Source organism: Pan troglodytes, chromosome 18 (assembly GCF_028858775.2).
Source record: "Pan troglodytes isolate AG18354 chromosome 18, NHGRI_mPanTro3-v2.0_pri, whole genome shotgun sequence".
NCBI classification, from domain to species: Eukaryota; Metazoa; Chordata; class Mammalia; order Primates; family Hominidae; genus Pan; species Pan troglodytes.
In genome coordinates this window covers 17,883,973-17,896,651 of record NC_072416.2, presented here as the reverse complement: position 1 = coordinate 17,896,651, position 12,679 = coordinate 17,883,973, and the positions used below count along the sequence as shown (strand labels likewise).

The 12,679-nt window shown below is 46.7% G+C and overlaps 1 protein-coding gene across 3 annotated transcripts in view; it reads right to left on the bottom strand.

Annotated features, from left to right (window-relative positions):
• BMERB1 (bMERB domain containing 1) overlaps positions 1–12,679 on the bottom strand; it is a 178,527-nt gene that overhangs the window by 7,765 nt on the left and 158,083 nt on the right. For all 3 annotated transcript variants that reach the window (XM_063796170.1, XM_063796171.1, NM_001246424.1), the window contains 1 exon segment: positions 12,285–12,358. In XM_063796170.1, the coding sequence (XP_063652240.1) occupies positions 12,285–12,358 (74 nt within the window).

Here is a 12,679-nt window from a genome sequence, read left to right as displayed (position 1 = left end):
GGCAACATAGTGAGACCCTCCTATGTCTACAAAAATTTTCTTTGTAAATTAGCCACGTGTGATGGAGTGTTCCTGTAGTCTCAGCTACTTGGGAGGCTGAGGTGGGAGGATCTCTTGAGCCCAGGAGTTCTAGGCTGCAGTGAGTTATGATTGCACCATTGCACTCCAGCCTGGGTAACAGAGAAAGACCCTGTCTCTTAAAAAAAAAAAAAAATTGAGAGGGCAGGGTGAGTGTGGGGAGGGAGAGCATCAGGAAAAATAGCTAATGCATGCTGGGCTTAATACCTATGTGTTGGGCTGATAGGTGCAGCAAGCCACCATGGCCCACATTTACCTATGAAATAAACCTGCACATCCTGCATACTAAATTGCATACAATTTTGAAATGCAGTATTGTTAGTAAATGGCTTAGTGGAGTGCTTGGCCTTGGCTGAGAGCCTTCAGTAAATGGTCATGACAAAGCCAGGGTCTTCTGCAAAGGCAGGGGGTGAGGAGAGGCTCAGATAGGGGTGCTGGGAGGGAACTCGTTTTTTTCCCTTTGGTGAAGGTAAACCAATTTATCAGAAGAAAATCATCCATGCCAGTGACACTAACCCTGTCCCAAACACCAAGTGCTAGGATGCCAAAGAGAAAAAATAAAAAAAAGAGAGAGGGCTGAAGATGAGGTTTGAGAAAATTAAGAGGCAAAAACTTAAACCCACTTGGGCTCTTTCTGCTCAAATCCCTTCAGAATAAAAAATGTGGGACAGCTTGTCTGCCTGCCCACGACTGACGTTGATCATTTTTTCTGGATCTGGAAGCAGAACCAGGGGTAAGGAGAACATAATATTTGGATAGGACAGAAAGTTGGTTTCTCTCATTAACCAGGAGTCCACCACTGCATGAAGGGCAATAGGCTTGCCAGCCGCTCCCCATTCCCAGCCATTGGTGCATTGGATGATGGTGTCACTGCTCCTGCCATGGTAAATCTTGTGGGTTGGGTCTGATTCCCCAAATTACTCGTCAGCACCGCAGAGCCGCTCCCTGCCCTCTCCAAGCACGCACCAACACCCATCGACTCACCAGGACCCCTGCTCACTCAGGAGCTCGTGGTGTGACTTTACTCTCCAAATAACCATTGACAGCACTCTGACATTCCCAAGTGCCCTCTACTGCTCTCTAGATCTTAGCCAGAATCACCCAACAACTGGCTGGGCCCCCAGCATCTGCAAACCTCTGTCTCCAAGCCATTCATCCACGTGTTCTGTCACTCGCCAATAGAGGCATTCCCCAGCCTCAGCTGCAGCAACTCCCAGGAGAAACCACCTACTCACACAAGTGGCCTGCATCAGCTCACAGACCTATGACTAGCCCAAGTCTCCAAGTCATTGGCCAATGCTGCTCACGTGCGTGTGTGCCACATACCTTTCCCATCATCTTCCACTTGCCTACAGGTGCCACCCACTGAAATCCTAACCTCCATGGTCATAGTATTAAGAAATGAGGCCTTTGGGAAGTGAGTAGATTATGAAGGTAGAACCCTCATGAATGGAATTAGTGCCCTTATAAAAGAGACCCAAGGGAGCTTGTTTGCCCCTTCCACCACACAAAGGCACAGTGAGAAGGTACCATCTATAAGGAACAGGCCGTCACCAGGCACTGCATCTGCCAACACCTTGATCTTGCACCTCCCAGCCTCCAGAACTGTAATAAATGTTGTTTACAAGCCCCCGGTCTAGAGCAAGCCACAGAGACTAAGGCACCCCCAAAGTTCATGTGTGCCCTATTTGGAAATAGTTTTCCCCAGTTTATAACTCTTCTATTTGGAAATACTCTATTTCCAAAGTAATTTGTAAGTTGCTTTGCACGTGTAATTACAATAGTTAAGCTAAAATGAGGTCATACTTATTAGCATGGACCCTAAACCCAATGACTTGTGTCCTTATGAGAAGAGGAAAGAGACCCAAGCATGGTGGCCTGAGCCTGTAATCCCAGCTACTTGGGAGGCTGAAGCAGGAGGATCACTTAAGCCTGGGAGTTCTAGACCAGCCTGGGCAACACAGCCAGACCCTGTCTTTTAGAAAAAAAAAAAAAAAAAAGAGGAGAAGAGGAGAAGACACACAGACACACACAGGGTCACGTGAAGATGGAGGCAGAGATTGAAGTGGTGCAACCAGAAGGCAAGCAATGCCAAGAATTGTGTGTGTTACTGTTAGAGTAGGTAGCCAGGCAGCCATGAGCAAGAAAGGAGAGGGGATTTCCCCCCCAAGGAATGCCAGGCAACCATCAGGTGATGTCAGGCAGTTGTTAAAATTGTCTCTCTAAAATAATAATTGGTCACAGCTGGTGCCAGGGAAAGGCCATCTCCCAACAGATAGAAAACACCTGAAGTTATCAGCGGCTTCCCGATGAGATCTCAGGAGTTGGGCAACTGGGCTCAAGCATGCACATTAAGAGGCAAAATGGCGGAGTCTAACTGGTATATGACCTTCCTCTAGGAACACTCAACTGGTGAGGGAAAAACATCTCAAATAATCAGGCCCATGACTTCTGTAAATACACTGTGTTTGCAGCCTCTCCCAAGCGCTGGCAGGCCACTGCACATGCGCACAACCTGCCCTAAGGAAAAATGAAGGGAGGAGAGACATAAAACCCTGGAACATGCCAACATATAAAACCCCAAATCAAAGGTCAAGCGGTGCACTTGGATCTCTCAAATCACCCACTTGGCCGTCTTCCAAGTGTCCTTTACTGCCTTTCATTCCTGCTCTAAAACTTGTTAATAAACTTTTGCTCCTTCTCTAAAACTTGCCTCGGTCTCTCACTCTGCCTTATGCCCGCTGGTGGAATTATTTCCTCTGAGGAGGCAAGTATCAAGTTGCTTAGACTCGTATGGATTTGCTACTGCTAATGATACAGGAGTGAAGAAGAAATTATTTAGGCAGATAGGGTAAGGAAGTCCTCGGTAAGGTTTTCCTTTTAATGAAAAGCAACCCCCAAATCATTTTCTTTTCTAACAAGGAGCAGCCAGTAAAATCGAGCTGTAGACATAGTCAAGGGAGCTGGAAGCTTACACGGGTGAATGCTGGCAGCTGTGCCCATAGGAAAAGACGACCTGGTCTAGGTATGTTCAAAATGGCGGCTCCACGTTCCCTTCTCTTTGCCAGCCATGTGTACAGTAAGGAGGAGACAACATGACGCCACCCAAGTGGAAAGTTCATTTGCATAATAAGATTAGGGTGGGGTGGCCAGCCTTCCCCGCCCCCCCATGCGCTATGCAAACGTCACACCTGCTCCAACCAATCTGTGGGCCCTATGTAAATCAGACACCACCTCCTCAAGCTTGTCTATAAAATTTGGTGCACTCTGCCACAGGCCGGAATTCCCATTCGGGGACTTCTCGAGAGAGACAGAGAGAGCTGTTCCCTTTTCTCTTTCTTTTGCCTATTAAACCTCCACTCCTAAACTCACTCCTCTGTATGTCAGTGTCTGTGTCCTTAATCTGCTTGGAGAGAGACAACGAACCTTGGGTATTTACCCCAGTCAACAACACTACTTCACTAACACTACCAGAAGCTAAGAATAGGCAAAGGAGTCTCCTCTAGAGCCTTAGCAGGGAACAAGGCCCTGTTGACACCTCGATTTTGGATGTCTGGCCTCCAGAACCGAAAGAGAATACATCCACAACCGAGAGAGAATACATTTCTGTTGCTTAAGCCATCCAGTTTGCACCAATTTGTTAGGCAGCTCTGGGAAATGAATGTAATGCCCTAGGGCTTCAGGAGACTCCACTGTCCTTCCAGTAATTGTTTGTTTTGTGCTTACATAAGCTTGGATGGGTTTCTGTACCTTTCAGCCAGACTAATCCTTGGAGAACTGTGAAATGAGAGAGGGGAACAGGCCTGGCGGTTCCTAACCGTCCCTGCTTATCACAATCAGGTGCAAAGCTTTAAAAATTGCCAATGCTCGGCTAGGCGCAGTGGCTCACACCTGTAATTCCAGCACTTTGGTAGGCCGAGGCGGGCAGATCACGAGATCAGGAGGTTGAGACCATCCTGGCTAACACAGTGAAACCCAGTCTCTACTAAAAATACAAAAACAAAATTTGCCGGGCATGGTGGCGGGCGCCTGTAGTCCCAGCTACTCAGGAGGCTGAGGCAGGAGAATGGCATGAACCTGGGAGGCGGAGGTTGCAGTGAGCTAAGATTGCACCACTGCACTCCAGCCTGGGCAGCAGAGCGAGACTCTGTCTCAAAAAAAAAAAAAAATTACCAATGCTCAGCTGGGCATGGTGGCTCACGCCTGTAATCCCAGCACTTTGGGAGGCTGAGGCGGCTGGATCACCTGAGATCAGGAGTTCAAGACCAGCCTGGTCAACATGGTGAAACACTGTCTCTACTAAAAATGCAAAAATTAGCTGGGCTTGGTGGTGGCGCACACTTGTAATCCCAGCTACTCAGGAGGCTGAGGCAGGAGAATCTCTTCACTTGAACCCCGGAGGCGGAGATTGCAGTGAACCCAGATCTCGCCACTGCACTCCAGCCTGGGTGACAGAGCAAGACTCTGTCTCAAAAAAAAAAAAAAAAAAAAAAATTACTAATGCTGAGATGGATCAGGTGAGGCAGGAGAATATGGTCTGGAGGCAGGGAACCTAGGGCCAACTTCCTAGAACTAAATCAAAAGAAAAACCCTAACTTTCCACACATAAGTAACAAAAGGACTGGAGGCTACTCCCTTTGCAAACCCTCCTCGTTTTCTTTGTGTCACATGAGAAATTGAAAGTATATCTGATTCGTCGCAGAAAGCAACTGCAAAAGCTTTCTGCGACCAATCAGACTAATTGTGGGCCACTACTTCATTTACATAGGGTGTACACCAAGTAGCCAACGGGAAACCTCTAGAGGGTATTTAAACCTCAGAAAATTCTGTACTGGGGCTCCTGAGCCCCTATGCTCAGGCACACTCCCACCCTATGGAGTGTACTTTCATTTTCAATAAATTTCTGCTTTTGTTGCTTCATTCTTTCCTCGCTTATTTTGTGTGTGTGTGCATTTTGTCCAATTCTTTGTTCAAAACACCAAGAACCTGGACACCTTCCACCAGTAACACAGGGACTCCCTTTTGGGGTCTGTGGGAGACCCCCACCCCAAGCATGGAAATAAAGGAAAATCTTGAGTTCCCTCAAAGGAAATTCTAGGCACCTAGCTAGCCTTGAAAAGTCAATAAGCAACTTATCAGTAAGAAGGTAATAGTAGCCTAAAACAATAGCCAAGGAAGTTAGAATCTGGAGATGTTTTGTTTTCTATAGAAACTGAAGATAAACATCTTAGCATATATGTCTGAGTTGTTTTTCAGAAACCAGGACCCTACCAAATGGATCCACTGGCATATAGACGTCAGATAAGGGAAGACTAAGGACTGAATTCTGACCATCTTTCCTTGTTCTAAGTGTCTTCCAGAGAGGCCTGGAGGGAGTCACACCCATGGGCCAGGGATGCCATTCTTTTCTGCTGACCCCCGATTTTTATTATTTTTATTTATTTATTTATTTGAGGCAGAGTCTTGCTTTGTCGCCCAGGCTGGAATGCAGTGGCACAATCTTGGCTCACTGCAACCCCCCCTCTCCCGAGTTCAAGCAATTCTCCTGCCTCAGTCTCCCGAGTAGCTGGAAGTACAGGCAGGCGCCACCACACCCGGCTAATTTTTGTAATTTTAGTAGAGACGGGGGTCTCGCCATGTTGGCCAGGCTGGTCTCCAACTCTTGGCCTCAAGCAATCTGCTCACTCCGGCCTCCCAGGGTGCTGGGATTATACGCGTGAGCCACTGCACCTGGCCTTGACCCCCGATTTTTAAACAAAGCTTCTCTTCCTTAACCAATTGCAAATTAGAAAATCTTTCAATCTACCTATGACCTGTGAGCCCCAGCTTCAACGTATGCAGCCCTTTTAGGCCAAAATCGATATGTAATCTCAATGTATTGATTTACAATTTTGCCTGTAACTTCTGCTTGACTGAAATTTACCCCTGCCTTTAAAAACCTGCACTGAAATCGCCATTGCAAAATTATAAGAGACAGTGAAAGAGATCCGACCTAATCAACTCCACCTTGCTTCTAACCTCCAAGCTGTCCTTGTTCATTACTGGGCATAGGCTGAACTAACTTTGGGAGGAACTTACTTTATCATTTAAAACAAAGACGATAACAGCCTTTTCCCAAAACAAACTCCCTTCTTGCCTGGGAACTAGACTGCATTTGTAGGTGATACGGTTAGGCTTTGTGTCGCCACCCAAAACTCATCTTGAATTATAATCCCCATCATCCCCACGTGTCAAAGGAGAGACCAGGTGGAGGTGATTGAATCACGCGGGCAGTTTCCCCATGCTGTTCTCGTGATAGTGAGTGAGTTCCCATGAGATCTGATGGTTTTATAAGGGTTGGGCAGTTCCTCCTGCGTTCATTCTCCTTCCTGTCACCTTGTGAAGAGAGTGCCTTGCTTCTCCTTCACCTTCCACCATGATTGTAAGTTTCCTGAGGCTTCCCCAGCTATGCCGAACTGTGAGTCAATGAAACCTCTTTCCTTTATACCCAGTCTTGGGCAGTTCTTGACAGCAGTGTGAAAGTGGACTTAACAAATTAACCACAAGATTAGGAATTATGGTTTAGGAATCATGCAGCTGGAGGCTACAAGATGCTGACCCTCCCCAGATTACTCCTGAAGATAACACCACTATTGTAAAAACCAAGATCAATGCTTGAGATATTTTGCAGACCCTGCACTTGATGGGTCACTGGGCACCACCCAGATAAAGTGGCTCATCTGATCTTGTGGCCCCAACCCAGGAACTGACTCAGTGCAAGAGGACAGCTTCGGCTCCCTGTGATTTCATCTCCGACCCAACCAATCAGCACTCCATTCTCACTGCACCCCCACCCCCATCCACCAAATCATCTTTAAAAACTCTGATCCTGGAATGCTCAGGGGCACTGATTTGAGTAATAATAAAACTCCAGTCTCCCTCATCCGGCTCTGCATGAATTACTCTTTCTCTATTGTAATTCCCCAGTCTTGATAAGTCAGCTTTGTCTAGGCAGAGGGCAAGGTGAACCTGTTGGACAGAACATTACCTATAAGCCATTGAGGAGGTCAGGCTTGAAGCATTAGCTGCCCAGTCCTCCTGGCTTGGAGCCTTGCAAATAAACTGCTTCCTTTTTACCACTGCAAAACCTCTGGGGAGACAGCTGGTCTTACTGTGCCAGGTGAGTAGACCCTAGATGTATTAGTCCATTTTCACGCTGCTGATACAAACATACCCGAAACTGGGTAATTTATAAAGAAAAAGAGGTTTAATGGACTCTCAGTTCCACGTGGCTGGGGAGGCCTCACAATCATGGCAGAAGGCAAAAGGCACATCTTACTTGGCAGCAGGCAGCACAGAAAATGAGAATCAAGCGAAAGGGGAAACCCCTTATAAAACCATCAGCTCTCATGAGACTTCTTCACTACCATGAGAATAGTATGGGGGAAACTGTCCCCCATGATTCAATCATCTCCTACTGGGTCCCTCCCACAACACATGGGGATTATAGGAGCTACAATTCAAGATGAGATTTGGGTGGGAACACAGCCAAACCATATCACAAGTTGAGTTCTATTACAATGCCAGAGTCCAAAGCCAACAATGCCAGATCAATTGCTTTGGGGTTTCTAGTGGGTGGAGAATAGACTTTGGTACTTTTCCCTCATTCCTTCGTTGTTTTATGTTTGACATTTAACTTTTTTTGGTAACAGCTTTATTGCAATATGATTCACGTACCATGCAGTTCATCTGTTCCAAGTGTATTTGCAGAGTTGTGCAACCATCACCACAATCCATTTTAGAACATTTTAATCACCCCCAAAAGAAACCCCATACCCACTAGCTGTCACTCTCTTTCAACTAGGAAAGTCTATTCACTCGTTTATCCTTAGGGCCTGCACAGTGCTGAGCACCTAGTAAATGCTCACGAAAGCTAGAGGATTCAGTTCTACTGTCATTGCGCACACTACCCTTACAACAAGACTGTGTGGAAGACTCCTACACCTTGCCTTTGTTATTTATGGGATATTCACAACAACCATGCGGGGGTAGTATTATTGGCCTCATTTTCCCAACAAGGAATTCAAGGCTCAGAGAAATTAAGTCGCAAACTTTCACGAAGTTCACCTGCCTGCTAAGGCTGAATTCAAACCCAGATTGCTGCACTCTAATTACTAAAGTAGTCGTTCTTATGTGGGGGCTGTAAGCTGCAAAGTGTCTGAGAAGGTCTCAATCTGGAGGTTTATTTTGCCAAAGTCGAGGAGGCACCTGGGAAAAAGACACAGGCAGCAATAGGATCCCTGGCCTGTGCTTTTTTCTGCAGAGGATCTTAAGGACTTCAATATTTAAAGGGGAAAGAGAGGGCAGGAAGGGGAGGATTGCATTCTCCGGCCCTCAGTGAATTTGCATTTTACATAGGATAAAGGAAACGCGGAGTAGAGGAGGAAGTCAAATGTGCATTTGTCCCCGGGTGGGCGGAGGGACGATGATTTATAGTCTTGTCTTAGTCCCCTACCTGTTAGGATAAGCTGTTAATTTACATTGACAGGGTGAGGGAGGCCCCTGGGAAGATAGGTGGCCTTTCTATCTTGCAGCTATCTGTTTAGGAAAAAAAGAAAGGCAGTTTTGGCTGGGTGCGGTGGCTCACACCTGTAATCCTAGCACTTTGGGAGGCTGAGGTGGGTGGATCATGAGGTCAGGAGATCGAGACCATCCTGGCTAACACGGTGAAACCCCACCTTTACTAAAAATACAAAAAATTAGCCGGGCGTGGTGGCAGGTGCCTACAGGCTCCCAGCTACTCAGGAGACTGAGGCTGAGGCATGAACCCGGGAGGCGGAACTTGCTGTGAGCAGAGATCGCGCCACTGCACTCCAGCCTGGGGGACAGAGTGAGACTCCGTCTCAAAAAAAAAAAAAAAAAAAAGTAGGTTTTTGTATGACTCATAGTTCCCAAGCTTAACTTTTCCTTTTGGTATAGTGAATTGGGGTCCTGGGACTTTATTTTCCTTTCATAGGGCAATGTTGCACACCCCCCTGACCTCACTTGGGGTACATTCAGCAACATCTGTACATCTATAGACATTTTTGGTTGTCACTGTCAGAAGGGTTTGAACTACAGTGACTCCATCTTGAATAGGAGCTGGGTAAAATAAGGCTGAGACCTACTGGGCTGCATGCCCAGGAGGTTAGGCATTCTAAGTCACAAGATGAGAGAGGAGGTCGGCACAAGATACAGGTCACAAAGACCTTCCTGATAAAACAGCATTAGTAAAGAAGGCTGCCAAAACCCACCAAAGCCAAGATGGCAATGAAAGTGACATCGGGTCGTCCTCACTACTCATTATATGCTAATTATAAGGTACTAGCATGCTAAGAGGTACTCCCATCAGCGCCATGACAGTTTACAAATGTCATGGCAACATCAGGAAGTTACCCTACATGGTCTAAAAAGGGGAGGAACCCTCAGTTGTGGGAATTGCCCACCCCTTTCCCAGAAAACTCATGAATAATCTACCCCTTGTTTAGCATATAATCAAGAAATAGCTATAAGTACAATCAATCGAGGAGCCCAAGCTGCTACCCTGCCTACAGAGTAGCCATTCTTTTATTCCTTTGCTTTCTTAATAAACTTGCTTTCACTTTACGGACTCGCCCTAAATTCTTTCTTGCTCTTGGTCCAAGAACTTTGGGGTCTGGATCAGGATCCCTTTCAGGTAACATCACCATTGAGGGGTAGCAGAGAGGTACGTTGTGCTAATAGCCTGTAGTGGGTAGAGGCCAGGGATGAAACTCAACATCCCACAAGACACAACACAGAGCCCCGTACCCCCAACAAAAAATGATCAACGCCAAAGGAAGATACTGACATTTGTCAACCCCAAATGTCAATAGTTGAAGGTTGGGAAACGCTGCTCTAAGGCTCATCATGCTGCACTTGCAGCTCAGTAATAACTGCCACTTATGGGCACCCACTGTGTGCTGGGCCCAGTCTCTTTCTGCTAACTTGGGGGCTCCTTGAGAGTGGAGAACCGTTCTCTGTTCATCACTGCAAGCCCGGCTCCTAGGTTCAGGGCTTGCTGCAGAACAGCCTCTTGGGACATAGTTATTGAACTGACAGCATGGCAAAAACATTCAAGTCAAGGGTAATGGTGGGTGCTTATCTGGCCTATTTGAAAACACCTTTGCAAAAATGGTAACAGTGAGAAAATTAGGACAGTGAAAGGGATCTGATCTAACCAACCCCCATCTTGCCTTTAACCTCCAAACTGCCCTTAATCATTCCCAGGTTTAGGCCATGCTAGCTTTGGGAGACATTTAGTTTATAGTTTAAATGATTATAACCTTTCCCACCAACTAAACTGCCTTTGTAAAGCTAATAAAAGGCCCCCATGTTAGAAGGATGGGAGGAGGCTGAATTCTGCTAAGGTGTAGACATAAATGACTACAGCCATTATTCCAGAGGTTGCAAGATTCGCAACTTCCCCAATTACTCCTGCAGATAACATCACTATTGCAGAACCTAAGATCAGCCTTTTGAGATATCTTTTCAGGTTTTGCATTTCTGATGAATGATGATCCACGTGGACCTGCCACCCAGAAGTGGACTTAGCACCCCTGAGAACCATTTTTCACACACCTATGATTGCATCCCCAACCAATCAGCAGCATCCATTCTGATATAGTTTGGATGTGTGTCCCCGCCCAAATCTCATATTGAAATGTAATCCCCAGTGTTGGAGGCATGGCCTGATGAGAGGTGATTGGATCATGATGGAGGTTTCTCATGATGGTTTAGCACCATCCTCCTTGGTACTGTCCTTGTGATGGTGAGTTCTCATGAGATTTGGTCTTTTAAAAGTGCGTGGCACCTCCCACCTCACTCTCTTGCTCCTGCTCTGGGCACGTGACATGTCTGCTCCCTTGTCTTCCGCCATGATTATAAGTTTCCTGAGGCCTTCCAGCAGCTGAGCAGACACCAGCATCATGCTTCTGGTACAGCCTGCAGAACTGTGAGCCAATTAAACTTATTTTCTTTATAAATTACTCAGTTCTTTCTTTCTTTTTTTTGAGTCGGAGTCTCGCTCTGTCACCCAGGCTGAAGTGCAGTGGTGAGATCTCACCTCACTGCAACCTCCACCTCCTGGGTTCAAGCAATTCTCCCACCTCAGCCTCCTGAGTAGCTGGAATTACAGGCACCCGCCACCACCCCTGGCTAATTTTCATATTTTTACTAGAGATGGGGTTTCACCATGTTTGCCAGGCTGTTCTCAAACTCCTGACCTCAAGTGATCTGCCCTCTCAGCCTCCTAAACTGCTGGGATTACAGGCGTGAGCCACCATGCCTGGCCTGGGACTAGCATTTTGATAAGGGTAAGCCCCACAGAGGGCAACTAACCCAGCCTGATGGGCAGGGGAAAATTTTTTGGAGAAGATGCCAAATAAGTCAGGCATTATTAACTACCAAATCTGGGGTGACTTCAAAGTTAGAGTTTGTACACACTTCATCTGTTCCCAAGTAGGATAATAATGGTCATAATTGCTAATATTTACTGGACTCTTGAGGCCAAATATCAAGCTAAGCACTTAGTTTGCATCATCTCACTGATTTTTATGATATTTAATTTAATTTAATTATATATTTTTTGAGACAGTGTCTCGCTGTGTTGCCCAGGCTGGAGTGCAATGGCACAATCTCAGCTCACTGCAACCTCCACCTCCCGAGCTCAAGTGATTCTCCTGCCTCAGCCTGCCGGTTACCTGGGATTACAGGTGTGTGCCACCACACCCGGCTAATTTTTGTATTTTTAGTAGAGATGGGGTTTTGCCATGTTGGCCAGGCTGGCCTCAAACTCCTGACCTCAAGTAAGCCACCCACCTCAGCCTCCCAAAGTGCTGGGATTACAGGCATTAGCCACCATGCCCAGCCTCTTTAGGATATTTATACTCAATGAATTAGGCCCTCTTACTATTACTACCCAATTTTCAGAGGAGGAGAAATTGAGTCTCAGAGAAGTACAGTGACTTGTCCAAGGACAAGAAGGTGACCAGAATTCACTAGGACTTGAACCCAGGTCTGCCTGACTCGAAGTTGTGTTTGACACATGCAGTCAGGGAGCACTGCATTGCAAGAATGAGGCTCTGTCTTCCAGACCCAGGCGTACAGATGGGCCAGGCTGGGGGCCCCCAAGCACCTGTTTAGCACAAGGTGAAGTTGTAAATGGTTACCTGGGATGGCGACCAAGTTCTGCAGCTCCTGCTTCAAGTCCATGATGTCCTTGCAGAGCTGGATGTCATCCATCCTGGGGAAACAGGACACCACCAACAGCAGGTTACATCAGCAGAGCATTACACCCTGAGCATCACCCGGTTAACACAAAGAAGCTATTAAAGGCGGGTTATCTTTTGAAGAGGCCATACGTGCTCATTGTAGAGGTTTTCCCTCAAAAGGAAAAAGCCAAACACTGCTCAATTATCCCACCACCTAGAAATGATCACTGTTTTTTGTTTGTTTGTTTGTTTGTGACAGAGTCTCACTCTGTTGCCCAGGCTGGAGTGCAGTGGCATGATCTCGGCTCACCGCAACCTCCACCTTCCGGGTTCAAGCGATTCTCCTGCCTCAG